This window comes from Mustelus asterias, chromosome 21, assembly GCF_964213995.1.
Source record: "Mustelus asterias chromosome 21, sMusAst1.hap1.1, whole genome shotgun sequence".
In the NCBI taxonomy this organism is placed as follows: Eukaryota; Metazoa; Chordata; class Chondrichthyes; order Carcharhiniformes; family Triakidae; genus Mustelus; species Mustelus asterias.
Window position 1 is genome coordinate 77,154,829 of NC_135821.1, and position 26,830 is coordinate 77,181,658.

Below are 26,830 nucleotides of genomic sequence, written 5' to 3' on the forward strand. Positions count from 1 at the left end.
CCACTGCTTGTCACCAATATTTGCCATGTTGTACTGAACTGCAAACTAATTAATGAAGATGTTTTGTGCACATGCTGCATTTTTCATGCTACATGAGCATACTGGATGCAGCTTCACTTTCCAAAATCAAATTTCAAAAGTCGATGTCTAAAGCAAGTCATGACTCAAATGAAAGGAGGAACATTTAATAATGCATATATTAAAATAAATCAGGCCCAATCCAGTACAACAGTTTTGGTAATTATTTATTTTAAACAGTCTTCAGGAGGTCCATAGCAAATTCCGCACATGATCTTTTAGTTACATAAAATTCTAATTAAATACATTCTTGTGAGCACCCCACTACGGTTAAGTCTTGATAAGTTCTATTGAAATTACTTGGGAGTAACTCCTGATAACAAATACAACTGCCCACACCAGGGAGAGAACAGCAGAGGGGAGGAAATTATAGAATTTAATTAACCCAGCTACCTGATTCGGATACTGTATAATTACAAAATCTATCTGAAAACACGAGGAAAATAATCTGTTAAATTTAGATCAAGATAATTTTGAACACTTAATTTTATTGTACATAGCATTCCATAATGTTAGCTTTGACGAGCACTAAATTTGCATAGTTTGTCAGTGAAGCTCTCTCCTCACATCCATTCACTGAATGATTGCTTAAGCAAGATGTAGAAACACTTACAAATGATGTAAACAAAGCAAAGATTAAATTGCAGTTCCCTCATAAGTTTAGAGTCCTTTTTTTTGGTCTATCATTAAATGCTTCCTTACAGACAATTACCAGTGTATACCTGTAGGCAATTAACACAAGAAGTTGGTACCCCATCGTAGGAACATGTCGCCATATTACAAAACTACTACGGCCTAAAGATTCCTACAATAGACATTTTACACATGTTCCCTTTAAAACTTTGCTCAGTAAAGCACTTTGGTGACATTGCTAATTTCACAAAAGACAAGTTGGCATGATTTAAATCAATAGGAACATATGGTTTATTTAAATCCGATTAGCACTAGCAAGTGTGAATATGGACTCTAAACTACATCTGCGTATATATTTTTATATAGCTGATTTACAAGATTATAGAATTCCATCATTCTAACTACAGTATTTGATTAAAAGGCAGAATACCATTAATTTATATAAAGAAAATATTGGCTGATAAATATAATTTCATTGTTGGATGATCATGTGCACTGCAATTACTGTTTGAAACAAGACAGCAAGATGTTTTCATGTTAGGAATCCAGTGGTTTTTAGCGCATTTATCCTCCTTGCTGAAATGTGTACATGCAGTGCATATGGTGACTCCCACAAGGACAAGTCTATTTTATTGCTTTGTAAATGTGGCACTTCATATATTATAAGCCCTCCATAATAATGCCAAGTGTTTTCTTGTCTGACTTGCATCTTTCCAACAGACTCACAGACTGTGCAAATAATACATTAGAGTACTACATCTATGTGTGAAGGCATTGTTGGAAAAGGTTTGGCGTTTCAAACAGGAGAATACTGGCAGCTGGTGATGTGTATGTCAGCATAGCTCAGCTTAATCAGACCACTCTTCATCATCAAATTCTGACTCTTCAGAATCACTGTATTCAACTGCAATACGTCTGGACAGGATTGTGGCCACGTCATTCCCGACCCGGTCCCGCTTTTCCTCTTGCTCTCGTTGCTCTTCAACTTTACGAAGCTGGAAGCCTAGTGAACAAACAAAACGGGTTTGAAATGCAAGGTTTGCCCTTCACATTAAAAATAGCTCATCTGGCTGAGTCCTGGTTCCAGCTTTTAGATCAAACACTGAATGCAACAGCTTTCTAACGTTGGAGACTGACAAGATATCAGCAACCTTAAATCGAACTAGGGGCAGATTACGTTAACGTTTCTGCTCTCAGCCTTTTCGCTATTCTATAACAAGAGCTGTTGGCTATGACACCAGAGAAAATTGAAATGGCATTCAAAAGTTTTCAATAAAACAAAAGATCCCACTATCTAGCAGTGGTACTAAACACAGGACGAGACTGGGGTGTCACATGTTGGTAGCACCCCCTCCAGCGTAATCTACCCAGTGACAGCCTCCTAGTTGGTCATTTCCATCTTTGCTGTGTGCAGGAACAGGCTCCTGATGTTGCCAACTCAATGAGGGGGCATCAGCAGAGGTGGGCGCCGTTGAGGCAGGTCAGACACCACAAAGGTGCCTCAACATGGAGGCACCCTTAGAGGTATGTCTTTATATTAAAATACACAAGAACCAAAGCCATTCAGCCAAAAGGAGAGGTTTCCTTCAAGGCAGGAACAGTGTTAAGGCCCAGGCCAGAAACTCCAAGGTGTTATGTGAAGTTACCTAGATCCCGATTCTACCCGCAATAACCCGATTCTATAACCCACTGGCAATACCATTTGATGAACTTCTGCCCATTTTTCATCTACCTGAATATGTAAAGGTCTCCATTTCCTCATTAAGACATCATTTTTAAGGTAACAACATTCTGGTATATACTCTCATTCTGTTTCCATGTATGCTTTCTGATACAACTGTTTTATCTCGACGTCTTTCTGTTGTAATTCTGCCAACTTCCCCGAACTAAGAACATCCCCTTCATCTTCCTCCATCTGATTTTGTTCCTTTCCAACTATCTGATCAAAAATTGTCTCTGACAATTGAACTTCTTTATCTTCACTCTTTGATTTCTCCTCTTGTTGTAACCCATGGCTTTGTGACCTTATTACCACACAATCAGGAAAAATCCCAGAATATGCATCCTTTAACAGATCAGTGGTTTGATTTCCCACTCACTTTTTAACCACAGGAGACAGCACTCCCACGTGTGATCCAGCTATATCGTCACCCAAGATAAACTGCATTCCTGGACAAGATAATTTCTCTATTATTCCTACTACCAATTCACTTTTCACTGGACCACCCTCACCTTTTATAATGGAACACGACTCCTCTCAACCCGAATTCCACATTTCACCACATTTTCTGGCAATATTCCTTCTAAACTATGTAACTCCTCATCTCTCACCAAAGACCGACTTGCCCCCACATTTAAAATTTTAACTTCGTTACCTACTCCTCCTGGTACACACGAGTAAACTTTATCCACACAAGTAAATTCTTTAAAGAGATCTTACACTTTATCAACCAACCTGACCAGGCTGTACATTCTTTAGCTTTAACTGGGGGTTTCCTTTACCACTATAATAATCCTCACTGGCTTATCCTGTTTTATCACATCTGTCTTCCCAGTGCTTTTCTTAAATGACCAACACTGTGACTTTGCATGGCCTACTTTATTAGTGAAAACATCCGAGGCTTTTTATTTCTCTTCCACCCTCATGCGCTTTCTTCTTAACCTGAATCTTTATTATCTTCCACGAGATCTCCTTTGCCTTTACCATCTGAGGATTTCTCTCTTCCCCAGTTTTATCCCTCACCGGCTGAAACTGATGTCGGAAACCAAACTTTGATTTATGAATTAATCCATAATCATCTGCCATTTCTGCTGCTAACCTTGCAGTTTGAACCCTCTTCCATGTGTTCTCACTAAGTCAGGAAGTGAATTTTTAAGTTCCTCCAAAATAATTGTTTCTCGAAGTGCGTTGTATGTCTGGCCTATTTTCAAGGCCCTTATCCACCTATCAAAATTACTTTGTTTGATCCTTTAAATTCCATGTACTTTGACCAGGTTCTTTCCTTTGATTTCTAAACCATCTGTAGGCTTCTGGCACTAGTTCATATGCACATATAAGATGGTTTTTTTTCATCTCATCATAATCCCTAGATACCTCCTCAGATAATGATGCAAAATTGCTCTACCTACCAACTTTGAATCAATAATATCCAGATGGCCATTTCACCTGTTTAACTACTTTCTCAAATGAAATAAAAAAGGCTTTGACATCCTTCTCATCAAGCCTTGGCAATGTTTGCATGTATTTAAATAGATCCCACCAGGCCTTTGACTACGACATGTTCGTTCTTCCTCAGTCCTCATCACTATTTCCAACTTTAACCTTTACCTCTGTCATTTCAAGTTTCAGTTCCAGTTTCCGAAGTTCAAATTCACTCTCTTTTTTCTTCTTGTTTTGCCAGGGCTATACTGTCTTTTCTCTTTTTGATCTGCCACGGTTATTCTTTCTCTTCTTTCTCCTCTGTTTTTAATCGCAATTCAAACTGTTTCATTTCCTTTTCATGTTCAAGCTGTTTTAATTCTTTTTTTTTCTTTGTTCCTCCCTCTCTCTTTCTTTTGCTTCTAATTCAAGCTGTTTCATTTATAATTGAATTCTAGTCATTTCCAATTATTCCAGCGTGTTTCTGGCAATTTCAAATGCTGAGCTATCATTGCAATTATCTCCGCCTTCCTCCCCCCCGTCAGGTAATATCAACTGCAGCTTATTTGCCAATTACAAAAACTTTACTTGCGCCACGTTTTGTAAACCACCCCAAGTGGCCTCTTCCACATTCAGGAAACTTTTAGCCACTGAAAGAGCCTTTATTCCACAAGACTTAAATTGAATGCAATACCTGAATAGAAAACACAAATACACTGACCACTCAGTCTTTGAGTCCAATAATCCCAAATCAAACAAGGGATATAGATTTTAATCCCACAAAGAGCCCCCAATTATTAACGCCAGGCCAGAAATTCTGATGTGTTTTGTGAAGCAAGCCTAGACCCTAAGTTTTACATTTGATTTTGGCATTGGTGAGCATAAGGTGTGTTAACCCCGGGAATGATTCAAGTGACCCACTAGGAAGCTTTTATCAAACAAAGTTATTAAAGAACATAGAATATAACAAAAATAATTAGCATAACTTTTACCAAGTATGCTCACGTGATGCTAGCTTTTAACTCCTACGGACAAAAATCCAAACAGCAGTTTTCAGAGAAGGATATATCCTCAAAGCAGCAAAACAGAAGTAAATCTAGTGTCTCGCAGCTTCCAGCTTCAGACTTCAGAGACAGAAAAAGATACCTCTCTGCAGCTTCCAAAACAGCAGAATCTCCAACTCGAGAGGGAAAAGAGACACTGCTCGCTCTCTCTCAACTCCAAACAGCATCTGAAAACTAAACTAGAATCCTCTGTGAAAGCCTGTCCCCAGTCATACGACCTGACACATCAATTATCCCAATCAAGCTTTACTTTCAATTCCAGGCAAACACTAAAACAACACAAGGTTGCATCAATTCAGATTAAAACAAACATGGTATCAATTATACTGCTTAAGTAACAATGGAGGACACCAGCTGCAGACAAAACAGCTCCTACAAAATGCCAGGGACTGCTCGAAACATTCTGCAGAGAAACATGATTAAAATCATTTCTTAAAAGCACAGTATTCTTACAATAGGAACATGATCAGGCCATTCGGTCCATCAAGCCTGTTTTGCCATTAAATTAAATCATGGCTGATCACCTATCTCAGTGCGGGAAAGTGGCACTATCTCCATATCCCTTGATGTTATTAGCACCTAGAAATCTATCCATTTCTGTCTTGTACATATTCAATGGTTGAGCTTCCACAGCCCTCTGGAGTATGGAATTCCAAAGATTCACCACCATCTGAGTGAAGAAATCCCTCCTCACCTCAGTGTTAGTCTATTCCTTATCTTGAGGTTATGGCCCTGGTTTTAGTCTGGTCAGCCAGGGGAAACATCTCACCTACATCCACCCTGTAAAAATCTGTAATGTCACCCTCATTCTTCGAAACTTTAGCAAACAGCCCGGTCTCCTCAATCTCTCCGCCTAATACAATCCCACTACCCCAGGGATTAATCTGGTAAATCTGCATTGCACTCCCTCAATGGCAAATATATCTTAGATAAGGAGACCAAACTGAACACGATACTCCAGGCGAATTCTCACTAAGACTCTATGTAACTGCATCAGGACATTATTACTCCTGTACCCAAAGCCCCTTGTAATGAAGGCCAAAATACCATTTGCCTTCCTAACTGCTTGCTGCACCGGCATGCTAGCTTTCAGTGACTCATGAATAAGGATACCCAGGTCCCTTTGGACATCAGCACTTCCCAACCTATCATTGAAGGAATATTCTGCCTTTCTGCCAAAGTGAAGAATTTCACACTCACTTAGATTAAATTCCATCTATCATGTCCTTGCTCATTCGTTTAGCCTATCTAAATCCTCTTGAAGCCTCCTTGCATGTTCCTCACAACCTCCCGCCCAGTTTGGCACCATCAGTAAATTTGGAAATATTACAATAGATCTCAACATCCGAATTATTTATATAGATTGTGAATTGCTGTGGACCTTGCACTGACCCTTGCAGTACCCCCACTAATAACAGCCTGCCACCCTGAGAATGATCCATTTATTTCTACTCTCTGCTTTGTCTGTAACCAATTCTCAATCCATACTAGTATATTTCCTCCAATCCCACACGCTCTATTATTATTGACTGACCTGCTGTTTGGGACCTTATCAAAAGCTTTCTGAACATCTAAATACACCACAACCACTGGATCTCCTTTATCTGTGCTGCAGTAACATCCTCAAAAAACTCCAAGTTTTTCTAAACCTTATTTCCTTTTCATGAATCCACGTTGACTTTGCCCAATTTTACCATTCTTTTCTACATGTCCAGTTATCACATCCTTTATAACAGATTCTAATATTTTCTCTACTACTGATGTCAAACTAAGTTCTCCACACTCCCTCTTCCGCTCTTCTTAAACACTGAGCTTACATTTGCTACTTTCCAGTCCACAGGAACTTTCCTAGAAGTTGAAAAATAACCACCAATGCATCCACTATCTCTCTAATCGCCTCCTTCATTCACTCACTCACCTGATGAAGAGGCAGCGCTCTGAAAGCTTGTGCTACCAAATAAAGCAGTTGGACTTTAACCTGGTGTTGTGAGACTTCTTACTGTGCCCACCCCAGTCCAACTCTGGCATCTCCACATCATTACCTCCTTCAACTCTGGGATGAAGCTCATCTGGTCCAGGGGATTTATCAACCTTCAACCCAGTTGACTTTAAGTACTACCTCTTTACTAATACTAATTTCTTTTAGTTCCTTGCTTTCAAATCTTGGTCACCTAGTATTTCTGGGAGATTTCCTGCATAGTATTCCATGAAGGCAAAGTAACTGTTCAGTTTCCCTGTTTGCCATTAAAAATTCTCCTGTCCCCACCTGTAATGGACCCACATTTGTCCCAGCTCATCTTTTCCTTTTCACAAAGCTAAAGATGCTGTTACAGTCTGCCTTTATGTTCCTCGCTAGCTTGCATTCATAATCTCTTTTCCTTTACTTATTCGGTTTCTTGATGCTCCTTTGCTGGGTTTCATATTGCTCCAGATCCTCAGGCTTACCTCAGGCATCATTACAAACTACTTCCTTTGATCTAATGCAATCTTTAACTTCTTTTGTTAACCATAATTAATGTATCTTGTCCTTTGGGTGTCTGTTAGAAATAGTGCAGTATTTAAATATTAACCATTACCTGTCTACCACCAATTTTCCCAATCCACCAAAGCCAACTGCACTTTCTTCAGATTTAAGACTCTAGTTTTAGAATAAACTATATTGTATTCAACCTTCATGTAAAATTCTATCATATTATGGTCACTATTTCACAAAAGCTTCTTTCCAGCAAGTTAGTAATTAGCCCTTTCTCATTACATAAACAGGGAATCCAAAATAGCCTGACCCCTAGTTGGCTCCTCACCATACTGTTCCTGAAACCCATCTCATACACACTCCAGGTATTCATCTTCCACAGCATTGGTGATTTGGTTAATCCAGTCTATATGTAAATTGAAGTCGCCCGTTATTACTGTATTACCCATATTATGTGTCTCTAATTTCCTGATATATACTGTGCCCACATTACCACTCCAGTTTTGGTGGCCTCCAAACAACTCGCAGCTTGCGTGTTCCACCCAAACTGATGCTACACCTTGATCCTGCGATCCAAGACCCTTTATTATCAATGTTCTGAACTCATCCCTTATTAACAGTGCGATCCCAGCTCATTTTCCTTTTTGCCCATCCCTCCTAAATACTGAATATGCTTGGATTTTCCGTTCTCAATCTTGGTCACCCTGTAGCCACGTCTCCAAAATGGCAACATCTTGGGAGTTACCACTGACCAGAAATTGAACTAGCCATACAATGGCAGGTCAGAGGCTAGGAATCCAGTGATGAGGCAGTGATGTAGTGGTATTGTCACTGAACTAGTAATCCAGAGACCCAGGGTAATGCTGTGGAGAGCCAGGCTCATATCTCATTACAGCAGATGACAAATTTGAATAAAAATCTGGAATTAAAAGTCTAATGACGACCATGAAACCATTGTCAATTATTGTAAAATCCCATCTTGTCCTTTAGGGAAGGAAATTTGCCATCCTTACTTGGTCTGGCTTACATGTGAGTCCAGATCCACAGCGATGTCCTCTAAAAGTCGCTTCAAGGGCCCAGCCAGCAACGCCCACATCTCGTGAAAGGATTAAAAAAAGCAACTCCACCTCCTGACATACCAAAGCCTATTCACCATCTACAAGGCACAAGTCAGGAGTGTGATGGAATACTCTTCATTTGCCTGGATGGGTGCAGCTCCGACAAACACTCAAAAAGCTCAAAACCATCCAGGACAAAGCAGCCCCGCTTGATTGACAAAACTTCCACCACTGATGAACAGTGGCAGCAGTGTGTACCATCTGCAAGATGCACCACAGAAGGCAGCACCTTCCAAACCCACGGCCACCAGCAAGGGCAGTGGAAAAATGGGAATACTCCCATCTAGAAGTTCCTCTCCATGTCATACACCACCCTGACTTGAAAATATATCGCCATTCCTTCACTGGGTCAAAATCTTGGAACACTCTCCAACAGCATTGTGGGTGTACCTACACTACAGGATTGCAACAGTTCAAGATGGCAGCTCACCACCACCTTCTCAAGGGCAATAAATGTTGGCCTAGCCAGTGACACCCACATCCCAGAAGTTAATTTTTAAAAATTAAATCATACTCATTTACCTCAGTTTGAGCATTCAAATCATTTTGCGAATGCTACATGCATTCAGATAAAAAGCCTTTAATTCTGCTTTTTAACATTATTCTCTTCTCTGTTCTTATCCCATTTGATGCTTTCCTATACTTCATCTGTCTCTATTTTTGCTTTCTACTACTTTTTTGCTACTTTCGAATCTGGCTCCCTCTCAGCTTCCCAGCCCCTTCCCAATCTATTTTCAACCCTTCCCAACAGCACTGGCCAATCTCCATGCCAGCATACTAGTTTCAAGTCCTGCTAAGCCTGATCATCTTGTGCCCCAGAACCAATCCCTATGCCTCAGAAATCTGATGTTCTCTCCTATACCAGTTCTCCAGCCAGACACTCACTCAATTTTCCTATTTCTGTGGGACTTGGAGTAATCCTGAGTTTACTACTTAGAGGTCCTGCTTTTCAATCTCCTTCCTAGCTCCTTAAATAATGCTTTCAAGACCTCATCCCCTTTTCCCACCCAAGTCACTGTTACAGAAGTGGATCACAACCTCCGACTGTTCATCCTCCACTGAAGGCAGCTGCAAATTCCAGGATCCAATCTCCCTTCTCCCAGGTAACTCCAGGTTTATTTCCATGGACACAGGTTGGTACCCAATACCAATAACTCCACCTAACGCACAAGCACTTTCCAGTAGATGCTAAAGCAACATTGAACCATGAATTCTGCTTCTCTTCAGGGGCACTTTAGACAACTGGACCACTTTTTTTAATGCTCTGATGGAAATCAGCTGATTCAGTGTTTATTCACAGTCATTCCTAGTACGTATAGTGCAATCCTTCAATTAACTAACAGTTGTTCCCTTTGAAGAAAATCGCAACTGAAAATGTAACATCTCCCAGTCTTCTTTTACTTCATTTAAATAATAGTTATTCTTCATAAAGTTCCCTTCTTCACCATTATAATGCTACTGAGGTACTGTGGATTTGATCAGCATTGTATATTAAAGGTATTCAGTGTCAAATTGATTCCAAAGGTAAATTAGCTATCGGATGCTTTATTCTTACTCAACTGGTTAAAATTGAAGATACTATCAAAATATACCCCTTATATGTATTAAAAAGTAATCTGTGAACTAAAATTATCAATAATTCTTCAGTTATACTGGTGTTCAAGATGTAAAAGCAATCTGAACAGTCATGTACTAGCTGTATGGAGAAAGCAATGTATCTCAGTGAGAAATAGCCATTACACTTCAATCAAGTACATTTCGTTACCATCTGCATTCAATTGGACAAAAAGCAAATTGTATTACGCTCCCTCTGTGCCACTAAACATTAGTACAAAACCAGCTTTACCTTGTCGAATGGCTGACAGTAAGTCGGTCCTAGCATCACTCACTGGTGGCAAAGAGGCTTTGGGTTTTGGCTCCGAAGATGGAGGTGGTGGAGTTGGGGCAATGTTAAAGGATAACGGTGGTGGGTTTGGAGGTGGTGGGCCAGGAGGGGGAGGAGGAGGAGGGGGCGGCGGAGGGCCAGCTCCTCCTGCAGAGGATAGGACAGGAGCAGCAGGGAACTGATCAGTTGGAGGAGGAGGAGGGGGGACTGATGGAGCTTCAATACCATGGAAGTTTTGATTAAACTGTGTTGGAGGCATTGAGGGAGGGGGTGGAGGCGGAGCAACAGGAGGTGCATGTCCCTCAGCTCCCATGAATGGTGGTGGTGGTGGAGGGGGAGCTGGTGGTGGAGCAGGCCCAACTCCCATTGGTGGGCCAGGTGGTGGTGCTGGAGGAGGAATAGTCGGGCTGCCAAGATTAATCCTTTTATGGGTTGAAGAATCCTTTTGCACATCCATGGCATAACTGTAACAGAAGTAAAAATTGGCACAAAATTACAATTCACACGCATACACAGCAAGTCCTCACTTCAAATTGTGGTTTTGTCTTTGAAAAACACGACTTGAAGTGAAACACTGGTTCCGATTGGAATCACTGCTAAAACTGAATTAGGTTCTGCAGGAGCTTCCTTAAGAGAAAAACAAACAAATATTAAAATATCATACCTTCCAAGTTGAAATATTTTACATTGTGAAATTCTGACATTGGTAAATGAGGTAATTTTTATAATAAGTTCAGAAATATTAAAAGAGAATTGGAACATTTTACTCCGTTCCTGCTGCTTGGTTGGTACTGATCCCTCTCCGGGTCCGCAAGTCGGCAAACACCGATAGGGGTCGCACGTCGGACAATGGTGAGGGGGAAAGAGGGAGCAGTGTGTGGGAAGAGGGCACGACTCAGGCAGTGGCCACTCCAAAATCGTCCCAACTGGATCATGCGGGAAACTATGTTAAAATGAATCTCGTGACGCTCAACAAAATTACAGACCCCATTAACTTACTGATGTTAAAATGAAACAACGTTAAACGGTCAATGCTAAACAAGGGCTTTACTGAACAAGAGAAAGCAGTTTAGTTGTTTTACACGAAAGAGTGGGAACATTATTCTACATTCACAGAATTCTGCTTTTCTGCAATTGTATAAACCTATATGAAATACTTAATACTTTTCTGAAGAGTAAAAATCTCATTATAATTCACAAATACAAATAAGTTTAAAATGGTTTGGTTTCTGTGGAAACTCCACTAAAACCATGAAGTTCAAATCACAATAGTGTTGCTTTTCTATTTGACCTGGGAAACATTAAAAACAAGATGCTGTTTTACTGCAACAAGGACAGTTTCTTCTCAAGACTTACTGGTGGTTGCTTTGAGTACAGTAATACTCTCCTAGCCTAAATGTATGCTCCAGAGATCCTGGTTTAGCGCACAATCCAGTGTTTAAGTTTCTTTGTACAAGGGACATGGTTTCAGGTAGAGGTGCAATGGTGGGGGAGTCCAGAACTAGGGGTCATAGTTTGAGGATAAGGCGTAAACCTTTTAGAACTGAGGTGAGGAAAACTTTCTTCACCCAGAGGGTGATGAGAGTGTGGAATTCACTACCACAGAAAGTAGTTGAGGCCACAATGATGTCTGATTTCAAGAAGAAATTATATACAGCTCTTGGGGTTAAGGGAATCAAGGGATATGAGAGGAAGGGGGGATTAGGATGTTGAATTTGATGATGAGTCATGATCAAAGTAAGGTAGACAAGTCTCCAGGGCCTGATGGGATATACCCCAGAATACTGAGAGAGGCAAGGGAGGAAATTGCTGGGGCCTTGAGAGAAAACTTTGTATCCTCACTGGCTACAGGGAATTTCACTAGCTGTTCTGTCTGGAGACAATACACATCTCTTTAACCTGTGTTGAATGCTCCCTCCACCCACATTGTCTGTACATTTAAGACCTGGCTGGCTGTAGAGATTTGCATTCTAATCAGTATTCTGTAATTTGATTTCTATGTCTGTTTGCACTGTTTGAGAACAGATATCCACTCCATCTGACGAAGGAGCTGTGCTCCGAAAGCTTATGGTATTTGCTACCAAATAAACCTGTTGGACTTTAACCTGGTGTTGTGAGACTTCTTACTGTACAGGGGAGGTCCCAGAGGATTGGAGAATAGCCAATGTTGTTCCTTTGTTTAAGAAGGGTAGCAAGAATAATCCAGGTAATTACAGGCCGGTGAGCCTAACATCAGTGGTAGGGAAATTATTGGAGAGGATTCTTCGAGACAGGATTTATTCCCACTTGGAAATAAGTGGATGTATTAGCGAGAGGCAACATGGTTTTGTGAAGGGGAGGTCGTGTCTCACGAACTTGATCGAGTTTTTCAAGGAAGTGACGAAGATGATTGATGAGAGTAGGGCAGTGGATGTGGTCTACATGGACTTCAGTAAGGCCTTTGACAAGGTCCCTCATGGCAGATTGGTGCAGAAGGTAAAGTCGCATGGGATCAGAGGTGAGCTGGCAAGGTGGATACAAAACTGGCTCGGTCAAAGAAGACAGAGGGTGGAAGGGTGCGTTTCTGAATGGAGGGCTGTGACAAGTGGTGTTCCTCAGGGATCAGTGTTGGGACCTTTGCTGTTTGTAATATATATATAAATGATTTGGAGGAAAATGGAACTGGATTGATTAGTAAGTTTGCGGACGACACAAAGGATGGTGGATTTGCGGATAGCGATGAGGACCATTAGAGGTTACAGCAGGATATAGATCAGTTGGAGACTTGGACGGAGAGATGGCAGATGGAGTTTAATCCGGACAAGTGTGAGGTAATGCATTTTGGAAGGTCTAATACAGACAGGAAATATACAGTCAATGGCAGAACCCTTAAGAGTATTGATAGGCAAAGGGATCTGGGTGTACAGGTACACAGGTCACTGAAAGTGGCAATGCAGGTGGAAACGGTAGTCAAGAAAGCATATGGCACGCTTGCTTTCATCGGCCGGGGTATTGAGTTTAAAAATTGGCAAGTCATGTTGCAGCTTTATAGAACCTTAGTTAGGCTGCACTTGGAATATAGTGTTCAATTCTGGTCGCCACACTACCAGAAGGATGTGGAGGCTTTGGAGAGGGTACAGAAAAGATTTACCAGGATGTTGCCTGGTATGGAGGACATTAGCTATGAGGAGGGGTTGGAGAAACTTGGTTTGTTCTCACTGGTGCGACGGAGGTTGAGGGGAGACCTGATAGAAGTATACAAGATTATGAGAGGCATGGACAGAGTGGACAGTGAGAAGCTTTTTCCCAGGGTGGAAGAGTCAATTACTAGGGGCATAGGTTTAAGGTGCGAGGGGCAAGGTTTAAAACAGATGTACGAGGCAGATTTTTACACAGAGAGTGGTGGGTGCCTGGAACTCGTTGCCGGGGGAGGTAGCGGAAGTGGATACGGTAGTGATTTTTAAGGGATGTCTTGACAAGTACATGAATGAGATGGGAATAGAGGGATATGGTACCCGGAAGGGTAGTGGTTTTAGTTAAGTCAGGAAGCATGGTCGGTGCAGACTTGGAGGGCCGAAGGGCCTGTTCCTGTGCTGTAATTTTCTTTGTTCTTTGAATGGCGGAGCAGACTCAAAGGGCCAAATGGTCTACTCCTGCTTCTAGTTTCTATGCAAGTAGCAAGCTATGAATCCAAACAAAATTATTAAAAATCAGAAAACACTGGAAATATGACTGTGCGGAGCTTGCATGTTCTCCCTGTGTCTGCATGGGTTTCCTTTGGGTGCTCCAGTTTCCTCCCACAGTGCAAAAGCCATGCTAAATTCTCCCTCGGTGTACCCAAACAGGTGTTGGAGTGTGGCAATTATGGGATTTTCACAGTAACTTCATTGTAATGCTAACGTAAGACTACGTGTGACATTGATAAATAAACTAAATTACTCAGCACATCTGGCAACATCTGTGGAGAAGAGAGTTAACATTTCAGATTGATGATCAGGTTCTAAAGAAAGAGCATTGATCTGAAAAGTTAACTGTTTCCCTCTTCACAACAGGGTTTCCTCTAAGTGGTCATGCAGTAACCCAAAAGTCCCAGGCAGGCTGGGCACTAGTCAGTCCCTTTAAATTTGAAGATTTCACCATTTCAATAAAATGCCTGCTCACTCCATAAAGAATAATTAATCAGTTGCACTAAAATCCTACTGAGGTTAAACTCTATACTCTGCTGTCCTCTCAATATATTGGGATATCACTGCTCACACTAGCTTGTGAAGAATCAGTGTGTGGAGGGTTTCAATCTTGTACAACTTCATTTAATTTTTTTTCCACAAATTAAAAAGTAGTTGCATTGTTCAACGTTAAGAAGTTTCCAAATATCCATTAACAACTTATTCATATATTTTTAATTTAACTTACTCAAAATCAGGTGGTGGTGGAGGTAAATCAGCCCCTGGGGATGCTGGAGGAGGTGGAATGATTGAATCACGGTATGTTCCATGGGTTCTATAGACAAGATCTTCATTTCCATCAGAGCCTATACTTCCGTTAGGATAGATCTCATTGTGATTGGATCTGTAAAACAGTACAATTACCTGTAAAACAAGCAATCTAAAAATGTGTTCCTCAGCATTCAGAATCTTTTAATTTAGGTCAAGGCTTACAGACATCACAATCAATAATTCACTTTGCACTATATCTGGCAACCTGGAGGCGTGAATTGGTGGGTAGATGGTGAGTAGAAATAGTTTGGAGGTTCTTGACTGTTAGTACAAGGATTTTGGGTCAGGAACGTATATTGTTTTCTCATCAAAGATTTTGGACCTAACACTTGTTATTTACATGCTTGTCCTTTGTATATCTTGTTGCTACATACAAAGGATTATGTTTCATTTGGGTGTAAAAATATCTCATTTTAGTATTGCGCCCAAGGCAAAATATGGCTAACTTGTGGTTACAAATTGAACAGCCCTGATCTAAAGGTTTTCTTGAATCAGAAAGATACAACAAAGCTATTCAGCCTATTGTACTTGTTCGGCCTCTCTGAAAGAGCAATCAAATTAGTCCCATTCCCCTGCTCTTTCCCAATTACCGTGCAGTTTTTCCTTCAAGTATTCATCCAATTCTCTTTTGAAAGAGGTAGCCATGATGTGGAGATGCCGGCGTTGGACTGGGGTGGGCACAATAAGTAGTCTCACAACACCAGGTTAAAGTCCAACAGGTTTATCTGACAGCACAAGCTTTTGGAGCGTTGCCCCTTCATCGGGTGATGAAGAGGCAACGCTCCATAAGCTCATGCTGCCAAATAAATCTGTTGGACTTTAAGCTGGTGTTGTGAGACTACTTACTTTTGAAAGAGATTATTGAATCTGCTTCCACCACCATTTCAAGAAGTGCAATCCCACATCGTCAAAGCTGACTGTGTGAAGGCTCTTCATGTTATCTAGCCCTGATTCCACTGCCAATTATCGTAAAGCTGTGTCACCCATTTACCAACCTTTCTGCCACTGGAAAATTTCTCCTTATTTACTCCGTAAAAACGCAAGATTCTGAATACCTCTGCTAAATATCCCCATAACTTCCTCCATTTTAGGAAGAGCCTCAGCTTTTCTAGTTTTCCCACATGAACAAAGTGCTGGATCCCTGGTACTATTCTCACTGATACCCACTGAATTCATGAGCAAGGGAGGGGCAGGGGGAGGCAAGATGCCGGGTTTAAATTTCAAACAATGCTTGGCAGTTAACTGCCAGTCACCATCAACTGGTGCATTCTCCATGGCAATATCTCTACCAGAGCCCAATGCCAATCGCTTAGCGCTCTGTTCTCATACAGTATAAATTGTCTTCCCCTCATATTTGTATTCTTGCATAATGTCCTGATGAGTGCATGAAAAGCTCTGACTCATCTCTTTATTCAGCAATACTCAAACTATTTGCACAACTTTATTAAATCATAAAAATAGCAAAACTTACGTGGATTCTTCTGCCACAGATTTTGCTTCCACAAATTCCTTGCCCATTTTCAACCTCTCCCATTCTTCTTTCCGAGTTCTTATTTTCCGTGGATTGAGATTTCCTCTATTTGAAACATCCCTTTTCTCTTTCTAGATAAAGTCAGAATAGCAACCGATACATTTCAGTGTTTTGTAAGACTTTTGTGATTTGAAACAAAATAGAAAAATTAAAGTGCATTCACATCACATGAAAGTTTGTTGATCCGAAATGCTATTTGTTTTTCTCTCCATAGCACGGCATTCTTATTTCACGCTGCAACTTACCCAAGTGTACAAGCAGTATACTTATTACACAATAATAATGGAAGAACAGAAAAGCTGAATAAGCTCAGTGGGTCTGGCAGCACATGTGGAGAGACAAACAGAGTTAAGATTTTGAGTCCACATGATGCTGCTACATTTCGGTTTCTCTCTCCACAGATGCTGCCAGATCTGCTAAGTTTATCCAGCCTTTTCTGTTTTGTTTCAGATTTCTAGCATCTGCAGTATTGTGCTTTTAATTATTTTATCAAAAGTGCCTGTTATCCCACATTAGCTCTGAAAACGGAGACTCAAATAGGAGATGTCCTTTCAACCCTCCAAGCTTGCTCTGCCATTCAATAAGATCATGGTTGATTTATGACCCAACTCCACATTTGCCCCATATCCATAAAGATCAATCTCATCTAAAATTTACAATTGATCTAGCACCAATTGCCATCTGTAAAAGAATTCCAAACTTTTACCACCTTTGTAAAATGTTTTCAACAGAAAATTGGAAAAATTGAGCCAGATTTATGTCCCCATGTCCTCGAATCCCAACCAGCAAAAATTGTTTCTTTTTAGCTGTACATTGATCTATTTTGACCAAATCCCCTTTTAACCATCCAAATTTCAGGGAATGCAATCTAGTTTATGCAATCTCTCTTCACAATTTAACCCTTGAAGTACAGCCATCATTCCAGTAAGCTAACGTTGCATTCACTCCAAAGCCTTCCTGCCCTTCTCAAGGTGTGATGCCCTATGGTTTAACCAAGGCTTTGGACAACTGAAACATGACTTTTGTCCCCTTCTGTTCTAGTGCTCCAGATATAAAGCATTCCATTAGTCTTTGATTATTTTCTGCTTTAGTTATGTATTTGAACCGACCCTCCCTCCATCATTTCTATCTTTTTGCTATTTAAGTAGGACCTTGTTCCATCCTTTTGAAGTCGAAAGTGGATGATCTCACATTTGACTACATTGAAATCCACTTGCCAGTCTTGCCCATTCAGTCACTCTCAGTATCACTCAGTAACCCTTTGTAATGTTTGCATCCATTTTCTAATGTTCTCATTTGGTAATGCTCTTGGGACAAGATATACAGAACTTTAAAGCGACAATTGTACATTTCGTACACCCGTTTGATAAACAATTTACAAACTGAATTATTCAGTAATTGTTAAGTGTTCCCATTTTGATTTGAGATGTCAAAGTATTCGTGATTAATTTCACAGGCTGGTCTGTTTCCAAGTGATTGTTCCCAAGACAACATGAGCCGTGGCATTTCAAGGGTCTCTGGTAACTTTCTATAGCATGCTTTATTCAGCACTGACCTCAATAATTCTGTTGATACTTAAAATCTGACTAGCAATGTTCAGTGCAGAAAGCTGGCTGAAGACCCTTTTTTATATACACAAGTCCACATTTATTATACATTTTTATTGGATCTCATTGCAAAGTATTTCATCCAGTATTTATTTTAATACCAAAACAGCCAGTAAATGAATTCACCTTCATATGATTAATTAGCTGGTGTGGAATCTGAAATGTTGGCTTCATGAAATCTGCCATTTAAGGTTCCTATGCTCTAGGAAAGTCGATAATGTAAGCCACCAAAGTAACCCTGTTATGCATCCTAGATAATGCCAAGTGATTTCAACAAGTGATGATATTTATGACCAATCAGGTACCCTAAATCAATAAACTACAATGAGCTAATAGATGAAATGCTAACACAAGTTCAAATTTTTATAGTTGCTCATGGGACGTGGGCATTGCTGGCTAGACCAGCATTTAATTGCCCATCCCTAACTTGAGAACAAGAATAGAAGAAATAGATGGAGCAGGCCAGATGATGGTGTGCTACCTTCTTGAATCACTGTAGTTCATGTGTTGTCTGCAGTGGGTAAGTTGTTAGAAGGTATTCTGAGAGACAGGATCTATAGGCATTGAGAGAGGGAAGGACTGATTAGGGACAGTCAGCATGGCTTTGAGTGGAAAATCATATCTCACGAATTTCATTGAGTTTTTTGAAGTGGGTAACCAAGAAGGTAGATGAGGGCAGTGCAGTCGAAGTTGTCTACATGGTCTTTGACAAGGTACCACATGGTGGGTTGTTGCATAAGGTTAAATCTCACAGGATCCAGGGTGAGGTAGCCAATAGGATACAAAATTGGCTTGATGACAGAAGACAGAGGGTGATTGTAGGGGGTTGTTTTTTCAAACTGGAGGCCCATGACCAGCGGTGTGCCTCAGGGATCAGTGCTGGGTCCGCTGCTCTTTGACATTTATATTAATGATTTGGATGAGAATATAGGAGGCATGGTTATAATCGGATTGCAACGGGATCTTGATCAATTGGGCCAGTGGGCTGATGAATGGCAGATGGAGTTTAATTTAGATAAATGCAAGATGATACACGTTGGTAGGTCGAACCAGGACAGGACTTACTCAGTTAATGGTAGGGCGTTGAGGAGAGTTATAGAACAAAGTGATGTAGGGGTACAGGGTCATAGCTCCTTGAAAGTGGAGTCACAGGTGGACAGGGTGGTGAAGGAAGCATTCGGCATGCTTGGTTTCATTGGTCAGAACATTGAAGACAGGATTTGGGATGTCCTGTTGAAATTGTACAAAACATTGGTACGGCCACACTTAGAATACTGTGTACAGCTCTGGTCACCCTATTATAGAAAGGATATTATTAAACTAGAAAGAGTGCAGAAAAGATTTACTAGGATGCTACCGGGACTTGATGGTTTGAGTAAGAAGGAGAGACTGGATAGACTGGGACTGGTTTCTCTGGAGCGTAGGAGGCTTAGGGGTGATCTTATAGAGGTCTTTAAAATAAGGTCAGCTAGATAGTCGATCTCTTTTCCCAAATGTAGGGGAGTCTAAAACTAGAGGGCTTAGGTTTAAGGTGAGGGGGAAGAGATAGATAAGGGTCCAGAGGGGCAATTTTTTCACATAGAGGGTGGTGAGTGTCTGGAACAAGCTGCCAGAGGTAGTAGAGGCAGGTACAATTTTGTCCTTTAAAAAGCGTTTAGATAGTTACATGAGTACGGTGGCTGCAGAGGGATATGGGCCAAACGCTGGCAATTGGGACTAGTTTAGTGGTTAAAAAAAGGGACAGCATGGACAAGTCAGGCCGAAGGGCCTGTAAACCTCTATGGCGCTATGATCCTTTCATGGTCACTGTATCTTCTGCGTCTGGACTATGTGGAGAGATAGTGGTGACTCAATACAGAAAGTTTTCCAGAGATATAGGGTATCTCATACCTCATATAAAGAGAGGAAAAAAGTCACAATGAGAGGAATATTGAGTAAGCATCTGCAAACATCCCCACTTCTGACCTTATGATGGAGGGAAGGTCATTGCTGAAGCAGCTAAAGATAGTTTGGTCTAGGACACCAACCTGAGGAACACCCGCAGCAATGTCCTGGGACTGAGATGATTGACCAACAACTGCAAACATCTTCCTTTGAGAGCCATGACTCCAACCAATGGAGAGTTTCCTCCTATTCCTAATTCCCATTGACCAGTTTTGCTAGGGCTCCTTGATGCCATATTCAGTCCAAATGCTGATTTGCTATCAAGGGCAATCACACTCACCTCACCTTTTTGTCACTGTTTAGAGCAAGGCTATAATGAGGTCAGGAAGCGAGTGACCCTGGCAGAACCCAAACTGAGTGTCAGTGAGCAGATATTTGCTGAATAAATGCCATGTGATAGCACTGTTAATGATACCTCCCATCACTTTGCTGGTATCGGGAATAGGCTGATGGGGCAGTAATTGGCAGGGTTGGATCTGTCCCCTTTTTGTGACAGGACATCCCTGGGCAATTGCCCACATTGCCGGGTAGATGCCAGTGCTGTAGCTGTACTATAACAGCATAGCTAAGGGTGCAAAAACTTAAAATGCTAGAAAATCCCAGCAGGTCTGACAGCATTTGTGGAGAGAATAGAGCCAACGTTGAGTCTAGACGACCCTTCGTCAGCTAGTTCTGGAGCATAAGTTTTCAGTACCATTGCCAGAATGTTGTCAGGGCCATAGCCTTTGCAGTATCTAGTGTCTTCAGCTGCTTCTTGATATCATGTAGAATGAACCAAATTAGCTGAAGACTGGCATCTATGATGTTGGGCACCTCAGGAGTAGGTGGAAATGGATCATCTGCTCAGCACTTCAGGTTGAAGATATCTTCAAATGCTTCAGCCTTAATTGTACTTTGCACTGAAGTTCTGGCTTCTCCATCACTGAGGTTTGGGCTAGTTTTGAATTCTCCTCTTCCTGTTAGATTCTCAATTGCCCACCACCATTCATGACTGGACTGAAGAGCTTAGACATAATATTGAAATGAAGACATTTTCTAAGAGGTAGAAGAGAACTTGAAATGTAGATAGAGGATGCTGTATGGCGGAAGTACTAATTAGCTTTTCTTTGTCCTTCAGTTTTTCCTTCCCCATTAACCAAATCTGGCTCTGATTCACTTGCCCATCTTTTTTTTTACATCTTTCTTACAGATCTTTGACTTCATAACTAAATTAATCCACATAGCTTTTTTCAATCAATAATGCATTAACACTGGCAGACAGCATCAACACATCATTTCTCCATAGCCAATTAAGTGTCATTTAGAGGCTCACAGCATAATCCCTTGCACTCTGGGTTTTAGACAATGGTGCTTAAATCACTATTCTGATTGTACTTGCTGGCCAAAATTGAAAGCAGCTTTGTCTACAGTTACCGTACAAATCACTGTCCAATGACAGATTCTGTATAATCAGGTGATTAAACATAAAATACACAAAAGGTAGAAGGCATGCTGGCATTGCTGTGGGTTTTAAATTTGAAGTCATTGTGGCTGCCTGGAAGTTTTCCTCTTGCATACAATTTACACCTGTCTTGCTGGTATAAATTCAGCACAGTTTAGACTGCCAAGTTCCTGTTATTTTTAATCGCCAGTACCCACTTGCTAGGGTGAAACAACAAAAGGAAATGCAATTCATAAATGAAGAGAATCACATTCCATTCAATTTCAGCTTTGAACCATCCATTCAACATTATTCAACACTAAAATATAAAGCAGTACCCTGTGTTTCCTTTTCTCTTTCATTATCTCCTTGGTGTCTTGCAGCATTTTTTCTTTCCAAAGATCAAAGAAATAGGAAGGGTCAGTGTAAAACTTAAGGCTGTCTTTTCCATCCTCCCTGCAACAGAAGGAAATCACCATCAACACAAATGTTGAAAGACTTAACTTTTAAGACACAGCAACTAAGGCAATGATGAACCATTTACCAAAAAAATCTGATAGTGACAGTTTCTATTGATGCCTTTGTGTCCAATTCTGAAAAATATTTCATTTCCCTAAGCAGCTAACTTTGTTGATAGCAGCTTGCCTATCAGTCAAAAGGTTGTGCACAAGGGTTTCACTTCAACAGAAGACTGAGGAGATGCAATTTTTTGGATGGTGCTTTGAACTCAAATTCTGCCCGTTTTAGCCATATTAACAAAGACAATGGCACAATTCAAAGCCACACAAAGACTCCTGTTCGTGTTCCAGCTAACAGGCTTCACCACCAAATTAACTGTTTAACGGACTATTCAAATCATTTGCTGTTTTTGCAACTTGCTGTGCACAAATTAGTTGCCACATTTACCTACAGTACTACTGATTCATTTGGAAATCAAGAACTTAGGGATATTTTGAGGGTGAATAAAGGTGTTCCATAATCACCTACAGATTCTGGTTTATGGCAATGTATATTATTTGTAAAAATTCTATTTGAACATCTTGTACTTCCTTTAATGACTGTAAAGAGGAGGTTTTTTAAAAGATAGTTCTGTAAAGCGATTATATACATGAAGATTAAATTAGTTGATCACTGAAGTTGAAACATTAGCAGTCAATAGCTTTCCGTCTGAGGGCAGAAAGAACAACTGTTCGAGTAGCTTCCCAAAGGACCACGGCTGCAGGCAGTTTACAAAATTAAAAAAGTTTCCAGTGCAGAAGTTTCAGACAGCTGTCTGTAAATAACTGCTCCCAAATTAACTGAACTGGGGCTTCAAGTCAGTAATTCAGGTTATGTGCCTTGCAACTTATTTGATGATAATGACGCATGAAATCTTTATAACTATTTAAAAGGTCGAAAATTCGTGAAATTGTGTCAGGTATTTCATTCAGGCAAGATTTTACCAAGTTTGTGACCATTCTGTCTGGTACAAGGATTTTAATAAATGGGGCAATCAGAGGGAGGAGAAACATTTCTCCCTCCATCACTGAAAACACAATGTCCCCTGCTAGAATACTACTGCGATCCATTTTACATAAAATGAGTCAAAAATATTCAGCTCTGCTTGCTTTACTTTCCAAAATACAAGCGAACAAAATTTTCAAATGCATTCTTATTTATATCACATGATGGTTAGTATCTCATACCTGTATGGAGTTAGAATATGAAGGGGTGGTGGCTTGTCACACGTGTTGTACGTATCATCAATAGGAACTGGCAGAGATGATCGACAGAACAACTGTTGATCCTGGTTTGTGCAGCTTTTGAAGGCTTTCCTCAGGTTGATAGTTTGCAGTGAAACTGAAAATAAATAGATTTGCTTAAAACTTCAATTGCTCTCATGCATGTTTTTCACTACCTTGCCCAAGTGACCACTCTGCATTCACATGTCGAATTGGCAAGGCTCTCCATTTAAGGAGCACCCTCCCCAACCCCCCTCCCTAATATACACTTTATTGAGTTGCCAATCAATTTCTTTAGCCAAGGAATATCAAGACGAATTGCAATGCCCCATCACTACCTCAGGTGACATCAGCTTAGCACAGTTTAAAGAAAGCTGGACTCTCCCAGGCTGCATCAAGATACCACACAGTGCATTTACACATGTCCATGAGGCAAAACCATTTTAATATTTTCTTCCAGTCCTATTACTACATTTTATCTTTTTTATTTATCCTCATTTTTATTTTATTTCCCAAATTCAAGATGACATATGCACAAAGATGACGACATACTGTTTTTCAGAAATGTCCTTTTGTCTCAGCTGGGATTTCACTCTTCCCTTGTAAACACTGGAGATGCACGAGTTGTCCTTTCACTTCCTCCTAGCTGACTAATTAGAGTTCCAAACACTACTTTTGGGTGAGGTAGCAATTTACTTGTACCTCTTCCAAGCTAGTGTATGCTGCATATTATGCAGCGCCCTCTAACATCAGGGAGACCAAACGCAGATTTGGTGACCATTTTATTGTACAGCTCCATTCTGTTGGCAAGTGCAACACTGAGCTACCATTTGCTTGTTGCATCAATTCTGTCTCTCTACTTCCCTGTCCACGACAAACTACACTGATCCAATGAATCTTAATGCATGCTAAAAGAACAGCATTTCATGCCAGTATTTTCTGTTTTTAATTCAAGTTATGCTTGACCAGAGAATGCTTGACACTGACTATGGGTGTCTTAAGACATTGCTCTGATGACCAGCATTAACACGCCTTACATTAAGTGCAAAATTCAATAACAAAACTTAAAAAGAAACACGAGGCAGCAATGTGATGAAGCTCTGCTGGTCTGGAAGTGGAACAGGGTAACAACTTTTTAAGTGCTTCTAAATTAAGACTCGAACAGAGCTTAAAGCATAGAATGGAAGAGGTTTGCACTACCACCAACAAACACAAATAGCACCACCAGGTCATTCTTACCATCTTCTACTTTGGGGTCAAGTTGCGTGACTTTAACCTGCAAACGGTCAATCCGCTCTCCAAGGCTATTTACTCGAAGAGCAAAGCTGCCTGCTTCCCTAAATAGCTCACCAAAGACATCCTCGGCATATTTACCTGACAAGAATTAAAGACAACAGATTAACAGCCAAGAATTATAACATTTCACATTTAAAAATGCTAAGCTTGAAACTCTGCAATATTATCGGACTTCTTCAGCTACTTGCGGGTCCCCTAGCAGAGATATTTGAATCATCGATAGTCACAGATGAGGTGCCTAAAGATTGGAGGGTGGCAAATGTTGTGCCTTTGTTTAAGGGCTGCAGGGAAAAGCCTGGGAACTACAGGCCCATGAGCCTCACATCTGTAGTGGGTAAGTTATTAGGAGGTATTTTGAGAGACAGGATCTACAGGTATTTAGAGACGCAAGGACTGATATGGGACAGTCAGCATGGCTTTGTGAGTGGAAAATCATGTCCCCCAAATTTGATTCAGTTTTTTGAAGGGGTAACCAAGAAGGTAGATGAGGTCAGTGCAGTTGATGTTGTCTACATGGACTTTAGCAAGGTCTTTGACAAGGTACGGTACGGTAGCACAGTGGTTAGCACTGCTGCTTCACAGCTCCAGGGTCCCGGGTTCGATTCCCGGCTCGGGTCACTGTCTGTGTGGAGTTTGCACATTCTCCTCGTGTCTGCGTGGGTTTCCTCCGGGTGCTCTGGTTTCCTCCCACAGTCCAAAGAAAGGGTTAGGTTGATTGGCCAGGTTAAAAATTGCCCCTTAGAGTCCTGGGATGCGTAGGTTAGAGGGATTAGTGGGTAAATATGTGGAGGTAGGGCCTGGGTGGGATTGTGGTCGGTGCAGACTCGATGGGCCGAATGGCCTCCTTCTGCACTGTAGGGTTTCTATGATTTCTATGTATGATATGTTGTTGCATAAGGTTAAGTCTCATGCGATCCAGGGTGATGCAGCCAAATGGATACAAAATTGGCTTGATGAAAGACAAAGGGTCGTTGTAGAGGGTTATTTTCAAACTAGAGGTCTGTGACCAGCGGTGTGCCTCATGGATCAGTGCTGGGTCCACTGTTATTTGTCATTTCTATTAATGATTTGGATGAGAATTTAGTAGGCATGGTTAGTAAGTTTGCAAATGACACCAAGGTTGGTGGCATAGTGGACAGTGAAGGTTATCTAGGATTCCATCTAAGGATCTTGATCAATTGGGCCAGTGGGCTGACGAATGGCAGATGGAGTTTAATTTAGATAAATGCAAGGTGATGCATTTTGGTCAATCAAACCAGGGCAGGACTTACTCAGTTAATGGTAGGGCATTGGGGAGAGTTATAGAATAAAGGGATCTAGAGGTACAGGCTCATAGCTCCTTGAAAGTGGAGTCACAAGTGAACAGAGTGGTGAAGAAGGCATTCGATATGCTTGGTTTCATTGGTCAGAACATTGAATATAGAGGTTGGGACGTCTTGTTGAAGTTATACAAGACATTGGTAAGGCCACACTTGGAATACTGTGTACAGTTCTGGTCACTCTATTATAGAAAGGATATTATTAAACTAAAAAGAGGGCAGAAAAGATTTACCAGGATGCTACCGGGACTTAATAGTTTTGAGTTATAAGGAGAGGCTGGATAGACTGGGACTTTTTCTCTGGAACATAGGAGGCTTGGGGTGATCTTATAGAGGTCTGTAAAATAATGAGGGGCATAGATCAGTTAGATCGTCAATATCTTTTCCCAAAGGTAGGGGAGTCTAAAACTAGAGGGCATAGGTTTAAGAGAGGGGAGAGATACAAAAATGTCCAGAGGGTAAATTTTTTCACACAGAGGGTGGTGAGTGTCTGGAACAAGCTGCCAGAGGTAGTAGTAGAGGGGGTACAATTTTGTCTTTTAAAAAGCATTTAGACAATTACATGGATAAAATGGGTATAGAGGAATATGGGCCAAACGCAGGCAATTGGGACTAGCTTCAGGGTTAAAAAGAAAAAGAGGCGGCACGGACAAGTTGGGCTGAAGGGCCTGCTTTCATGCTGTAAACCTCAATGACTCTATTTCAGGGTGCTTGCAAACAAATGGCAGCACTTTCTGGATTGCATCCTGTCCAGTCCACAGTTAAATAAAACTTGCAAAAAAAGGGATTAAAGGCATCAACATAAATGCACTAAGTGTTCTGAATGTAAAAAGTGAGATTGAGATTCAAATTGCATGGGGGAGGGGGGATTAAATGAGGAATGGAGACAAGGACCGATTAATATAGCATGAGCAGTAATATGATTTAGGGAAGAGTTTAATTGGATTCGCTGGTTATAAGATGTTCAGAAAGGGAGAATAATAATGAGACGGAGTCAATATTCAAAGGGTTCCATCAAAGCGTGCAAGACTTGCTATTAAAATAAAAGTTTGAATTTAATAATTTCAAGCAAAATATTTATACACGCTAGGGTCACTTGCATCCAAATTTCAATTTTGAACAGTACA

General features: G+C 40.8%; 1 protein-coding gene across 3 annotated transcripts in view; it reads right to left on the reverse strand.

Moving 5' to 3' along the window:
* Window positions 1-227: 227 nt before the first annotated feature.
* Window positions 228-26,830, reverse strand: part of wasf2 (WASP family member 2) — a 54,769-nt gene continuing 28,166 nt past the window's right edge. For all 3 annotated transcript variants that reach the window (XM_078238336.1, XM_078238335.1, XM_078238338.1), the window contains exons 3-9: window positions 24,328-24,462; window positions 23,053-23,206; window positions 21,706-21,823; window positions 16,337-16,467; window positions 14,783-14,938; window positions 10,352-10,854; window positions 228-1,714 (exon numbers count right to left, since the gene is read on the reverse strand). In XM_078238336.1, coding sequence (XP_078094462.1) covers window positions 1,560-1,714; window positions 10,352-10,854; window positions 14,783-14,938; window positions 16,337-16,467; window positions 21,706-21,823; window positions 23,053-23,206; window positions 24,328-24,462 — 1,352 coding nt within the window. In that variant the 3' untranslated portion in view covers window positions 228-1,559. The remainder of the gene's footprint in view (window positions 1,715-10,351; window positions 10,855-14,782; window positions 14,939-16,336; window positions 16,468-21,705; window positions 21,824-23,052; window positions 23,207-24,327; window positions 24,463-26,830) is intronic.